We start from the raw sequence: 15279 nt of genomic DNA, 5'->3' as shown, positions 1-15279 counted from the left end.
CAGCTCACACTCACCTCTGTCTGCTCTGGGTTCCAAAATTGCAGGTTTTTGAGCAGCTGGACCACTGACTCCATGGGTAATGATCACAGAAACAGGGTTGGCATTTGTCAATCAGAGCACTCAGGAGAATGAAATACAAGATGGATTGTCCAGCCATGCCTTGAAAGCCTCTAAGCCCTGAAGAGGAATGATGTACATCAAATGCCTTTTGGAGGTAAAACTTACAAGTCATTCTCAGTTACAGACTCAGATGTTAGAAAACATTTGCATCTCCCTGCCTTCCTTAAGGCTAGTTAATACATATAAATTCACATACTTATGACTACAAATCCTGCTTTTAAATATTTTTAGAATGGATATTTCCAGAGTTACAACTCCCAGTTCTAGGAAGTTTCTCTGAACTGTCAGTAATAGCCTATAAGACAAGGTACTGTAGTATGCATTTGTAGCACATTTCATTCCAAAATGGAAATTCTTGGGCAGCCTGGGTGGCTCAGTGGTTTAGCACCACCTTCGGTCCAGAACGTGATCCTGGAAACCCAGTATCAAGTCCCACATCTGGCTTCCTGCATGGAGCCTGCTTTTCCCTCTGCCTATGACTCTGCCCCCCGCCCCCTCTGTCTCTCATGAATAAATAAATAAAATCTAAAAGAAAAATTCTTATATAATCTTATACTTTAAAAAAAAATTTATTTATTTATTTATTTATTTGAGAGACAGAGAGTGAGCATGCAAGTGGGGGAGAAGCATAGAGGAGGGAGAGAGAGAGAATTGATGCTGAGCACAGAGCCCATTGTTAGACTCCACATGGGGCTCTCATGGTCCAAGATCATGACTTGAACCAAAATCAAGAGTTGGATGCTCAACCAATTATCTCTACCTATGGAGTCATAGAAATTAGAGCTGAAATGAATCTTTAACATCTCCAGGTTAAACCCCCTCATGGTATGGATGATGAAACTGGGTCTTCAGGAGGGGCAATAATGCTGAGACTACATAACAACTTAGATCCCGGAACTCCTCATTCTTGGATGAGGTGCATCCCTTCATTGAATTTCTGATCACACTAACGATGTGTTACTGGAGCATCTAGATGCCTTGAACTCCACCACCTAGGCCACAAGAGCATTTATCCAGATGTAGCTGAATGATAGAGAAAACTTTGATCAGCGGCTCCCCTGTGTGCTGTGGAGCCTTGAGGATCTGCCAGCTATTGAAAGGAACTTGCAAAACCACCTCTTGCCCCCAGTGTTGCTATTTTGATCCTTATATCTTTAACAAAACATGTAACATTATTAAATACACAGAGAAAATGCTGTTGTATTTTATTAATATAGTAACTGTCATTTAAAGAGCCAAAATGCCATTCTTTTAATTTATTTTTTGTTTTTAAAGACTTATTTATTATTTTAGAGGGGGTTGGAGGAGCAGAGGGAGAGGGACAAGCAGATGTGGGGCTTGATCTCACAACCCAGAGATCATGACCTGAGCTGAAACCAAGAGTTGGATGCCTTACCAAGTGAGCCACCCAGGTGCCCAGCCATTCTTTTAATTTTTGTGTCTCAGTTTCATTATCTATAAAACCATCAATAACACTCTACCTTCTTTATAAGACTTTTTTGTTAGGCTTCAGTAAGAAAATTCATGCAAAGTGCTTAGAACAATCTTTGGCAAGGAATCATCACTCAATAAAAATTAGTTTTTCAAGTTAGTAATAACATTTAAGAGTGTTACAAATTTAATGGTAGCTGTTGCTCATGCATTTTTCAAAATTAGTGGCTACTTAAGTGAAGCAAGGATCATGTGAAAGCCAAAAATGTGTTTTGATATTAAATAAGGCTATTTGCATTCAAAACAACTTAGAGATATGGCTTTAGTTGCTTTTCATCTTACAAATAAAATCAGATCTCTGACCAATTTATTTGAAATTGTAATTTCCCACCAGTGTTTCCTATGCCCCTTCAAAGCTTTATTTTTCTTTGTTATACATCCCCTTTTGATATATAAATTATTACTTAAGTTTAAATAAATATCTCCTCTTCCCTCTCTCCTTCATCAGCATGTAAACACGCTGGTTCTTGGTCTCTTTTGTCTGTTGAATTCATTTCAGCATTTAGAAGAATGAGAGCAAGCATAGCATATAATGAATAAATATTTTTGAATTGGGTCTTGGAAATAGTTTAGAAATGGGTTTTTATGAAATATGAATATCATAATTTGAGTCCATAATTACAGCCACTTTTGTAACACTATTCTCAAAGTTTCTGCCAAATTAAAGATATTTCATAGACCTCAGAAATGATCTTCTCTCTTCAATTGTCTTCCATTGTTTTAGCCAGAGTGATAGTTTGTAACATAACTGCTTTATCTCAGCTTTGTTGTAATAGTTGATGGAAATAAAAAAAAAGCTACAGCTTTTGAGATTCAGAATTCTTTTTAAAGCACCTGTAATTTATTTAGTCTACCTCTTATTTATTTGATAACATTTATTAAGTTCTAAACTGTATCAAGATGTATGAAGAAAATTAACATAGCTTATAATATAATCAACCAGAAAATTTCTGCTGACATTCAAAAAAAGTAAAAATAACACATGTCTATATTTGAAAATTTTGAACAGAACAGAAAGAAAAGTGTAAGCCAGAGTTCTCTTCTACCTGAAGCCATGACCTCTTCCCACACATAATCACTATTTTCTTTTTTTTCATTGGTATCCAACTGAGGGAAAATTCTTCCATATATTATCTTATACATATACATGTATGCATGTTCTTTAAATATATACACAAAAAGAGGACATATGATGTGCCCTACTCTGTAGTTTGCTGTTTTTACTGAGTAATATACTTTGAAAATTTTTCTATATTGATAGATGCATATCTACTGCATCTTTTTAGTGGCTGCATAGTTTTATACCATGTGGATGTATTACACTGGACTTAACTATTTCCTAATTTTAGACATTTAGTATATACACACACTGCAATAAATATCATTGCACTGTATACTTTCGTAGTAGATCCATGGGATCAGTGGGTGTGTTCCTAGCAGTTGATGGCTTAGTCAAATGATATGAAATTTAAAATATTAATAGATATTGCCAAATTGCCTTACTGAAATATGCCTTCCTCAAATGTTTCAGAGGGTAAGTTTCTGATTATATTTTAATGTGGTCATTTTCTTTGTGTCGCAGTAAAAAAATTCTTCAGCAAAAAAAAAAAAAATGAGGATCATTTTATAAATCTTCATTCAAACCAAGAGTGTGAGATCAGATATAAAAATTATTTCTCCAATATGCTCAGACTTGACAGCACTTCTTCTTAATAAATTAGTGAGATTTTTGCACTTCCCTACAAGCCCAGAGAAAAATGCTAGAATAAAAGCAACCAAAATCGTTGACATGTGACTGAATGTCCTTCAATTTAAAATGAAAATGACATACATTTGAGTATCCATTGTAAACTGCTAGGCATTGAATAAAATGCAAATAATAGAATCCATTATCACTGTCTGGGGAGGGTAGACAGAAACTGAGGATTCTTCCCATGCTTTTTATCCAAGCTTTTTTTTTTTTTTTTTTTTTCTTTTTAATGCAACTCATAGGCTGCTACTTATCTAAAAGCTGTTACTTCCCTGGGCTATTTGAATCCAAAAATTAAAGATTGCTGCATTTGCCTACTGATTTTTGTTCACTGGTAAGTAACTCACCTTTCCTGGTTTTGCCAGGCAGCACAGAACTATAGGACATTGAGCCAAAGAGTGTCCAGACAAAATTTAGCCTGTGATCAGGAGAAAAGTGTGTCTTAAATAATCAGACCCAAACTCCAGATTGGGTGGTTTTTCGCCACTTTCATTGGTGGTTTTTCACTGGACCTTCGTTGCGGAGACTCCTAACAATGTGAAATTTCCCCGTTAATCAACCACCTGACTAATCACCTTCCTACCCTCCAACCCTCAACGAGGGATCCTCTCATACAGGAACTGCTTCAACAAAGGAGCCTAACAGGAGAGGGTTTTGTTGTTTTTACTGTTGCTGTTGTTTATTTATTTTTCTTATTAGATTTTGAAGAGATCATTTTCTTCCAGAATAATTCCTTCAACTGTAGAGAAAGCAAATTCTTAAAGTATTTTGTTGAATCAGCATGTAGATGATTGAGAGAAGTTAAATTACCAGTTGTCAATTCTCAGCAGATGATATCTGTTTCCACTTCCAAAAACTCGAAAAGCATTGATGGACTTTATTCCAACTAAGAGCAAAAACTTCAAGAACAGAACCCTTATAAAATTATTCCAACCTCTTCTCTGGCTATAACTCTTCTGAGGTGATTTGGAAAATGCTATAAATTAAGATGATAGGGTCTAAGCTTCTTATTTGAGGAGTTGGTAATAAAATAACTAATTGATATCTTCTCCTTTAATACCATTTGATTGTTATGAGGAAAAATTGATTTATGTTAAAAGGATAATTTTCATTCCAATAAAGATAATTATTTCTCTAAATTTGTTATTACCATGGCCCAGCATAAAATATCAGATGTTTCCTTATTTATTAATTTTCAACATCTCTAGCCTTTTTGGAAATATCTACAATGACATATGGGCATTTTACCCATTACCATACAATTTTCATAGAAACATGGAACAAAAGAATGTTCAGTAAGAAGAGAAGGCTGGAAAAATCTGCTCTGGTGCCATGGTGGAAGAGCAGCAGCCATACATCTCTCTTGAACTCTAAAAATCAGTGATCCCACTGAACCATTGAAGATGGCTTTGTGAGCATTTGGAGAATTCTAGTGTAGAGTGAAGTCCATTTCATTCTGATCTGTCACCTTCTAATGTACTTGCCTCACATGAATGTGTCTATAAGGCAGTTTGGCATATCTTACCCGACAGGTTAGAGGATGCTCTAGTTTGCCCTCAGCTGCAGGTTCTTTCTTTCTGTCTTCTTGTGAATTTCTTGAATCTCTTTATTTAATGTTTTTTCTTCTATGCATGCCCCAGAATCTCGAGAAATGATACTTACCATTGCTAGGGCAGGCTAGGGAGTCCAGGCACATGACTCATCTTTTGGTTAAAGGGTATGTTTGCTTTACTTTTTAACTCTAGTTTAACTCATAGAAAAAACTTGATCTCAACAAAGTAGTTCTCTGGAAGGATAGTTCTTTAAGAAACATGAAGCTTTAGTTCTCATGATATTTAAGCAAAGTAGTTACTTCTTATTTTAAAAGAGAGGCAAATGATCTGAGGTATGTATTTTCGTTCATGAAAGGGTAAGTTTGTTGGAAACATGATCCATGATTTTGAAATAGTAAGATTATGAATGAAATCATTATATCACTCACCTTTAAACAGAGTCTTTGGTGTCCAGAGAGCTAATCCTCAAGTGGCTGAAAAAAAAGTAGGTCACGATGAAAATGGTTTACATGATAATCCAAACAAAATTCCCTCCTATTGCTAGCTAACACAAGGCCCTATCCCACAGGTCTAACAATACCCAGGGTGTTGTCAAAATAAATACTCTGTGGAAACTCTGGACTTTGTAAACGATTACTTCAAACAGCAGTAACCCTGAAACTCTGGGATTCTGAATTTTCAGTGATTCTCCCATTCAAAGAATATTGTAATAGGTATTGCTCTTGCAAAAAAAAAAAAAAAAAAGAAAGAAAGAAAAAAGAAAAGAAAAAGAAATCTCTGACTCTATTTTAAAAACCACTTAGAATAAATTGCTTTAAATTGTCTTCTCCTTTAGGAATGTGTCCAGTTAATTAAAACATGTATTGATTTTTTTTTATTGTAGAGTATTTGTTGAGGAAGATTTAGGAAATATGTAAAAGTGTGAAGGGAAGATTAAAATCATTTTTAATAACCAGACAAAAATTACTCCAATATTTGGAGTAAATACTCCCAGTCATATTATATGTATGTACTCTATGTAAGTATACACATGCACAGGAATATACATACATATATAATTTTGTAAGTGATATCACATATTTTTTAAAGATTGTTTTTTAAAAGATTTTATTTATTTATTCATGAGAGACACAGAGAGAGAGCTAGAGACATAGGCAGAAGGAGAAGCAGGCTCCCTGTGGGGAACCTAATGTGGAACTCTATCCCAGGACTCCGGGGTCATGACCAGAGCCAAAGGCAGATGCTCAACCACTGAGCCACCCAGGTGCCCCTATTTTTTAAAGATTTAAATACACAGAATAGATTACATTCCACAGCCTGTAAAACCATATCATCATTGGTCTATGCAAGATCTTCTTTTATTTATTGCATGATTTCCCCCCATGATCTTGTTTCATTTCTTTCCCGAATTAGTTACATGTGTTAATGTATTTGAAGTTTGTCCTTATATACTATTATCTAGATATATGTATACCCTTAAAAATATAGTCTCATTATCCATGTATATTTTTGTAATTTACAGAAATGGTACTTTTCTAAAAGTTTTATTTGATTTCTTACTTTTTTCATTTAGCATTATGCTTCTGAGCCTTATTCAAGGTAAGTCTATTGAAGCATAGACATTCATTGTATCAACCACATTTTACTTATTTACTCTCTCAGCGCCGACTTTTGTTGACTTTGACTCCCTGCAACTATAAACACAAGATATTTTTCACTGTAAATCTGTGAGAAAATTCCTAGAACCTCCCACGTTACTCTTCAGAAAAACTGTACACATTGACACTCTTAGCAGTAGCCCAAGAGAGCTCCTAACTAGCAAGTTCTCAACTAGTATTTGTTGTTGCCAACCTACTGACCTTATATCTGACATGTAATAGGATATCTCACGGTTGGTTAAGTGGGGTGTCTCTGGTCAATAGTGAGCTTCAGCATCCCTTTGTTCTCATTGGATATTCTGATTTCCTATCTGAAAATTGAAAATTAATATTCCCCCATTATTTTTCTATTGTGCTTCTTTGCTTTCATTGCCTGACTTTTAGATATGCTCCATGCATTCTAGGTATCAATGATTTTAAGGATTTTTAAGGGTCTCTTCTTTCAATCTGTCACTTTGCTTTGGATAATTTTTCTTTTGCTTAGGAAATTACTTTGTTTAAGAAATCTGAAGTCACAGATGCATTCCTAAATTTGCATCAGTTACTCTTATAGTTTTATATTTCATAAGGAGTCTTAATCCTCTGTGGTCACATTGTATTTTTATAAATGGTGTGAGGTGGAATAAAGTAAGTAAAATAAAACCCAAGAAACTTATAATCATTTAATAAATGAATAAAAACATTTATGAAAACTTAGTGACGGGGGATCCCTGGGTGGCTCAGCGGTTTGACACCTGCCTTTGGCCCAGGGCACAATCCTGGAGTCCCAGGATTGAGTCCCGCATCAGGCTCCAGGGATGGAGCCTGCTTCTCCCTCTGCCTGTGTGTCTGCCTCTCTCTCTCTCTCTCTCTGTGTGTCTATCATAAATAAATAAATAAATAAATAAATAAATAAATAAATAAATACATAAATACATAAATACATAAATACATAAATCTTTTTTTTTTTTAAAGAAAACTTAATGACTTTGGTGACAGGCGGTAACTACACTTATTGTGGTGAGTATTTCATGTGTGTAATTATTGAATCCCTATGTCACACACCTGAAATAATATATGTCAACTATACTTCAATTCAAAAGTTAAAAAAACTCAACAATTATGCATGATTAAAACTTCCTTCAGGGGCACCTGGGTGGCTCAGGTGGTTAGGCATCTGACTCTTGATTTTGGCTCAGGTCTTGATCTCAGGGTCCTAGGATTGAGTCCTGCATCAAGTTCTGTGCTCAGCATGGAGTCAGCTTGTCCCTCTCCCTCTGCATACCTCTTCCCCATCAAATTAATATCTTTAAAAAACTTTCATCAAAATAGAAACAGAAGATAAATTCTTAATCTGACAAAAGATATCTACAAAAAACTTGTAGCTAACATCGTAGTGGAAAAATATTGAGCATTTTTTCCTAAGTTCAGAAAAGAGAAAAGGATGCCTACTATCACTACATTTATTCAGTATTGTACTGGAGATCCTATGGTATTACTTATAGACAACATGATTATGTATATAGAAAATCCAAAGGAATCTAGAGACATATTGAAATTAATAAATGAATTTAATAAAATTGTTGCATACAGTTTATTATGTAAATGTTTATTATAGAAAAAGATGTCTCTATAAACCAGCAAAAGCAAATATAAAATTTAATCTGTAAAGTTTTAAAATAGCATCTAAAAGTGTACTCTTTACGTCTAATTATGATTTTACTTCTATGAGAGGTTCACAATAGTTTGAGATTGGCTAATATGTATATTATGCTAAGGTGAAGCAGAACAAAATGGTGCAATGAATAAAGAAAACTATGGCAATGGAGAATGTGGAGACATATTTTCTTCTTGATTTTGCAATAACCAACTATATGATTTTCAGCAAATCACTTCACTTAAATTTTTTCCTCTTTTGGAAATAAGTATTTCTCAAACATTTCTCAAAACAGTAGAAGACTTTAAAAAATATTAATTATCCCAAATATAGAAAACAGCTAAAACAAACATTTCTCAAACAACTTATATTTTTACCATGTGGTGGGAAATGATTATCTGAGCAAGTCTAAGGATTCTTTGAAGTACACCGGGAGACCTCTGCTCCAAGGTAACATGCTTTAACATGCATGGTAGTAACTTACTCAGAGTAAGTCAGAACCAGAATACAAGTACCTGGTTCACAGTCTGCTTTCTTTTTCCTATACTGTGCTGAGGTTTTAAAGATTGAGATTTCAGGCTAAGAAGAAAAATAGAGTAGTGTGCCTTAGATCTCTGTTGAATACACATTGGGGCTGTGGGACATGAGTTTCACCCTTCAGGATCTGAGAAAGTTAACAGGAGGAAAAGATACATATGGTAATGGGGCAAGAAAATAAGTATGTACACTTCTTTTTCTAGTTGGTTCTTTGAGGCCCTAAAATTAAATACATTTTTTCCTATGGTCATGGTATTTGAAGCAAAGGGCAAATGCTAGCAGTCATAACCTAGAGAGATAAAAGTCAGAAGCCAATAGGATGAGCCTAAGAAGTGTTGTTAAGTAACGTGGGCTATGAGGAGGACAGAGAAATGAGAAGATTGTGTTCCATGGCACCGGAAAAACAGGTGGTGGGATTTAAATGTGGTATGGAGGAATTGTTGAGATGGAGTATCTTTTCAGTGATGTACATGGGTTCTCCATCTTGAGTCTCTGTGGATGGTTAAATGACACATCCCACTCAAGGTCTTTTCTAGATCACTGATTGGCAAACTACAGCCAAGGAGGCAAATCTAGCTTGTTACCTGTTTTACAAATAGAGTTTTATTGAAATGAAGTCACACAATTAGTCATTGTCCACAGCTCCTTTTGTACTATAACAGTAGAGTTGAATAGTTGCAAAGGAGACTATATAGCCTGCAAAGCCTAGAGTATTTACTATCTGACCCTTTATAGAAAAAGTTTTCTGAACCCTGAAACCCAGAGGGAGAGATTTCTGGTCTGATCAACACAACCACAATGTCCAATTGGCTTTGAGAAATAGGTGTAGAAATAGGTTGGTTTTGTTTGTTTGTTTGTTAATGATGAATGAGTGGTTGTTCCAGAGCTACAAATTGGATGTGTGCAATTATGCTCAGGTGTGTATCTGTGCAAGAATATGACTACTCTCTAAACGATATTTGGACACATACCACCGAGAAACAAAGTATACTATGAAATTTGCAGTTGAACTATTTCAGCTACTGAGGTCTTCTAAAGTGTTGGCTGGTGACATGGAATACCTTTTTATTTATTTATTTTTTAATTTTGTTTATTGGAGTTCAATTTGCCAACATACAGCATAACACCCAGTGCTCATCCTGCCAAGTGCCCCCCTCAGTGCCCATCACCCAGTCACCCCAACCCCCCGCCCACCTCCCCTTCCACTACCCCTCGTTCAATTTCCAGAGTTAGGTGTCGCTCATGTTTTGCCACCCTCACTGATATTTTCACTCATTTTCTCTCCTTTCCCTTTATTCCCTTTCACTAATTTTTATTGGAATACTTTTTTAAATAAAATGCTCTATATCTGTATAATGCAGAAAGTTGCTAGTGAGCTTAAATGTGTAGACTGACCATCGGAAAAGGACTTTCTTATAAAGGAACAGAAAGGAGTATAAGGAAATTAGAGCCAGGACATGGAAAGTTAAAATGGACCAATTATAATTTTTCCACACTAGAATATGTATTCTGTTAAAAATCTTCATTCCTCTCTTAATGATGATGGATGCATAGCCAAATGGTATTTTCTGCCAAGAAAATAACCCCAAACATAAGATAATGAACAGTGCAAGCTGCTATCTGAAGGCTTTTTCGTACGTTAAGTATCCACATGCCAACTTATCATTATAGGAAAAATACTATAATTTCTCATTAGAACCAAGGCTAATGACCCCATCTATTTCCCTGGCCCTTTAGAGTGTACTTTGTCAGTCAATGTGTAAGTAGATAAAGTAAAATTACAAATTGAATTATTTCACTCAGAGACTTAGAGAACAAAACTCTCAAATGGAGGATATAGAGGTTTACTTCGGACCTCAGGCTACCATGCTCTTTCTGTCTTTTCTTTTACTACTAAAATTATTTCAGGGATAGTCTAAATTGACTATATTTGATTTCTTAACAGCTATTCTTCATTAACTTAACTCTTTGGTATCAGAGTTACAGACACAACAGCCTACATGAACTATTCTCTCAATGACCACCAGGAACCTCCTAATTGCCAAACTGAAGGATCACTTTCAATCTGCTTATTGGCTTCTGGGATATCTTACAATACGTATTTTTCTCAGGAAATTCCTCTCTTTTTTTTCCCTCTCTTTCTTTTTATTATTCTCTTCTTGCTCCTATCTGGAATTCTATCCTTAGTCTCTTCTTTCATATTTCACCTACTTCCATGGACTTAAATTTTACCTTTCTGCCTATTGCTTCCTAGCCTACCTATTTCTGTACAGCTGACGCTTGAACAACACGGGAATTAGGAGTGTGGATCTCCCATGCAGTCAAAAATTCATGTATAATTTTTGAGTCCCTAGAAACAACTACTGATAGCCTATTGTTGACTAGAAGCCTTACTGTTAACACAGTGAATTAACACATGTTTTGTATGTTATATGTATTGTATACTGTACTCTTACAATAAAGTAAGCTAGAGAAAAAATATTATTAGCAAAGTCATAAGGAAGAGAAAATACATTTACAGTACTGTAAAAAACTCACCGATAATGGACCCAAGAAGTTCAAACTCATGCTGTTCAAGGTCAACTATATTCAAATGTTCACTAATAGTATCCAAATAGAACACCACATCACAGCGACAGCATTCTTTCTTCCCCATTTTCTATAATCTACTAGCTGCTAAATCCTATAGCTGTACTCTCTGAAGTGTCTCTTGTCTATGCACTTTCATCTTTTCTACCTCTTCTGCATGTCTTTAGCTATAGCTCCACTTCCAGCCCCGACGAACTCACAACTAGAAGATTCCTTCAGTGGCTTAAGTGGTGCTATAATTCCTCCTAAACTACCCTTTCAGGTTAGTCAGTCTACAGCTCACCTCTCAGTGGCACAGCTCTACTCAAAACATCAATGCTGCTCTTTTCTGAAGATCACCAAATTAGGGACAGAGTCCTAATGCCTAATATTTGAAACCCTGAACAATTTGATCCCATATTATCCCTTTAGACTTATTTTCTCTCCTTCTTTTTGCATACTTCATCATCCAACCAAATTGGACAATTTGCTCAAAATAGCCTCTCCTGACATTGTCCTTTCTTGAAACTTTTTCTTCCCCAATTTTGTATTCTGAAGTATTAGTGTATTATGTATCTGTTCTTCAAGGTCCATTCCAATGTATTTCCTTCCTAAACCTTTCTGTATTTCATAAACACTTTCACTCTTATGATCAGAAACTACATGATTCCTCTATCCTTTAAGCTTACATAACTTTTTTTATCTTTTGTATGGAAGGTATTATTGCAGGCATTGTGATTATTTGTTTGCTGTATTATCACCTACTCTCTCTTACTCTGTATGATATATTCAAATTTCCTTAGTAACAGGGCCTGAATAATATATTCATCTTTACAATTGACTGAAAAGAATTTAAATAAATGTTGATTGAATTGAGTTATCTACACACAATGAATTTGCCAGAAAATTGTTGATTTTTACATATGCTTTTACATATATGCCCTTAGCTAGGATTCTGCTATGCAGGTTTTCATTGATTTGGTGTAAGAGGCAACAATCTTTCCTATAGCAGAGGGCTTCAAAAATTGTTTTTACTTGCATAGTTACTGACTCGTTGAGCAATTCATAATGATGATATTAAATTGAATAAACCCTTTGGCAATTCTTTGGAATGCAAAGAAAATCAACTATTTAGACTCTTAATCTAAAACTGTTTTGATATAGATAGGAATAGAAATAAAGTTTGAGATAAAACAAGTCAAACCTCTGCAAATTTCTGTGCCTTTTGGGGTCATAGAAAAATCTGGATTAGGTTTTAATTCAGGGCTTTCTGGGAAAAGGCAAGCAAAAAGGTAACTGAGGTCAAAGGAGTCTTACTCAAACTCTTGAATCAGCTTCCTAGTTTACTCCATGACCTACAGTTGTCCCATGCATCTTGAACTCTATTACCCAGTTTTCTATCTTAATCTGTTCTGGCTGCCAAAATAAAAATGCCATGGACTGAGTAGTTAATCAACAACAGAGATTGTGTCTTCATAGTTCTGGAGGCTGGGAAGTCCAAGGTCAGGATGCTGGCAGATGGACAGTCTGGTGAGGGGCACTCCTTGGTTCATAGATGGCTGTAGTCATGTTATAACTTCACATGGCAGAAAGGGCAAGAAAGCTCTCCAAGATCTCTTTTATCTTTTAAGACACTAATCCCACTCATCAGGCTCCACTCTTACAACCTAATCACCACCCAAATCCCCGCCTCCAAATACCATCACACTGGGATTAGGTTTCAACGTATGAATTTTGGGGGATGTAAACATTTAGTCTAAAGCTCCACTATGATGAAAGTAACAATTTAATATTTGGGTAACATTTCATGGCTTGCAAAGCACTATCAAAGTGCCATAAAAGCAATAATATCTATTCACCCATTCTGATCAATACATAAATATTCACTAGTGTATTCACTTGTTACACACCAGACATTATGTTGAGACTTAAAGAGAAAAAGATGAATACATTTGGTTAATTTTTCAAGAACTTTAGTTAAAAGATAATAATAGTTGGATAGAAAAAAATGAATATGAGAAGTACTGAAAATTATAAGAAATTTATCACAGAAATCATAACTTCTCTTGTGTATGCAGCCATTTAATCTCTTTTCTTTAGCTCACATTTATTATAGTTTCCACCATTATTATTATTTAAAGCCTTTTGTTCACTCATTCAGCAAAACTTTACTGGAAAGCACTGTTCGAAGCACTACAGTGAATGAGACAGGGAAAAAAATCCTGCCTTCATGGACTTTATAACTTATTAGGTAGAAGAGAGAGAAAACAAACTAAATGAGCAAATTTCTTTAGTATTTATTAAGATATTGTATCCTTCTAAAAACGCAGTTCATTCTCTCTGCGTCTTTTCTCCTGCCCCTCTGTTTTTTAGAGGAAACCTACCCAGTCTTGTCTCAGAAAAGCTAATCCTCCAGGACCTGCTTCAAGTCTCATGATTCTGCCTCTTGAGCAAGGCTGGTAGGCCAAGATGGGGCATGAGTCAGTTCAACTTTATGTGCCCAGGTTAGGGATGGGAACTCCAGTGAGACATAACATGAACCTTACTTCCGCCAAATGCTAGGAGAAGCAGAGAACACCTCTTTGCAGAGGGGAAGAAGAAGAATGGAGTGGGGACTTGAAAAAAAAATGTGCCCAGGGAGTATAAATGTCCCTCGTGAGGCTCAGTTACACTTCCTTCCCTTGAATTCCACAAAATACACCTGTTCCCTTTCCTAGCACCTCACAATCATTTTTCTACCCTCTGCTTCTAAGAGTTTGCCTTTTTCTTTTTACTCCACATATAAGTGATAACATGCAGTATTTGTTTTTATCTGGCTTATTTCACTTAACATAATGCCATCAAGTTTCATCTACATTGTCACAAATGACAGGATTTCCTTCTTTCTCATGGCTGAATAATATTTCATCACACACACACACACAGACACACACACACCTTCTTTATTCAATTATCTGTTGGTGGACACAGGTTGTTTCCATATGTTCATTATTGTGAGTAATGCTGCAAAGAACATGGTTGTGGAAATACCTCTTCAAGATTCTGTTCTCGTTTCCTTTAGATTTATATAACCAATCAGTAGTGGAACTGCTGGATCATAGAACTGAGTAGTTCTATTTTTAATTTTTTGAGGACTATCCATACTGTTCTCCCCTGTGGCTGCTCCAGTTTGCATTCCCACCAACAGTGCACAAGGTTCCCTTTTCCCACATCGTTGTCAACACTTATCATCTCCTGCCTTTTTGATAATAGCCATTCTGACAGGTGTGAGGTAATATCTTGTTGCGGTTTTGATTTGCATTTCCCTGATGCTGAGTGATGTTGAGCGCCTTTTCGTGTGTCTGTTAATCATTTGTACAGCCCTCATTTTTATGCAGGTAAAGTATCATTAATAAAGGAGAATCTAAGTCTCTGGGTACATTAGCAATTAGACAAGTTAATTCAACAAATAAATGGTAAAGGGGAATTCGAGGTCTTCTGCTCTCTAGTGGAATTTATTTCACTTTGTTTTTTACTAGCTTTCAGTACTCCCATGGCCACCCAAAACCATTCTGTTATGCTTCTTTTGCTTCAATAGACTTACTAACGTTTTGAGTAATCGGAAAAAAAAGTCTTTCTATAAACCAGATCTAAAGAAAGAGCAAGAATGTAATAAGCATTCTTGGCAGTTTAAATTTAATATTTAGTTAAAGGATTCTCTTTATTTTATTAAGGTAATCTATTTATATTGTTTAAAAAAACAGAACTCAAAGTTTTAAGGCAGCAAAACAATGCCACTACTTTACCCTTTCCTGCTTCCTCATCTTCCTCCAGGACCAGTCACTTTCAAATTAGAGCTGGTTTGTTTTTCTTTTCTTTTCTTCTCTTTTTTGTTTTTTATCTTTGTATTTTCTTAGGATTTGTGCCCATACAACTCCATTTATCTTAATCCCATGTCTCTTTTTTTATAGCTTTCAAGTATACTCC

General features: G+C 35.5%; 1 protein-coding gene across 9 annotated transcripts in view; it reads right to left on the bottom strand.

Annotated features, from left to right (window-relative positions):
• Positions 1-15279, bottom strand: part of C6 (complement C6) — a 95113-nt gene that overhangs the window by 60226 nt on the left and 19608 nt on the right. For 7 of the 9 annotated variants that reach the window (XM_077896097.1, XM_077896098.1, XM_077896099.1 and 4 more), the window contains 2 exons: positions 5343-5387; positions 15-177 (listed from right to left, as the gene is read on the bottom strand). In XM_077896097.1, coding sequence (XP_077752223.1) covers positions 15-157 — 143 coding nt within the window. In that variant the 5' untranslated portion in view covers positions 158-177; positions 5343-5387. Of the gene's footprint in view, positions 1-14; positions 178-4886; positions 5026-5342; positions 5388-6773; positions 6797-15279 lie in introns of those variants that run through there. The other 2 variants (XM_077896105.1, XM_077896106.1) reach the window with 2 other exon arrangements.

Source organism: Canis aureus, chromosome 4 (genome assembly GCF_053574225.1).
Source record: "Canis aureus isolate CA01 chromosome 4, VMU_Caureus_v.1.0, whole genome shotgun sequence".
Classification (NCBI taxonomy): Eukaryota; Metazoa; Chordata; class Mammalia; order Carnivora; family Canidae; genus Canis; species Canis aureus.
Note: the sequence above shows the minus strand (reverse complement) of the source record. Positions and strands in the feature narration are given on the sequence as shown.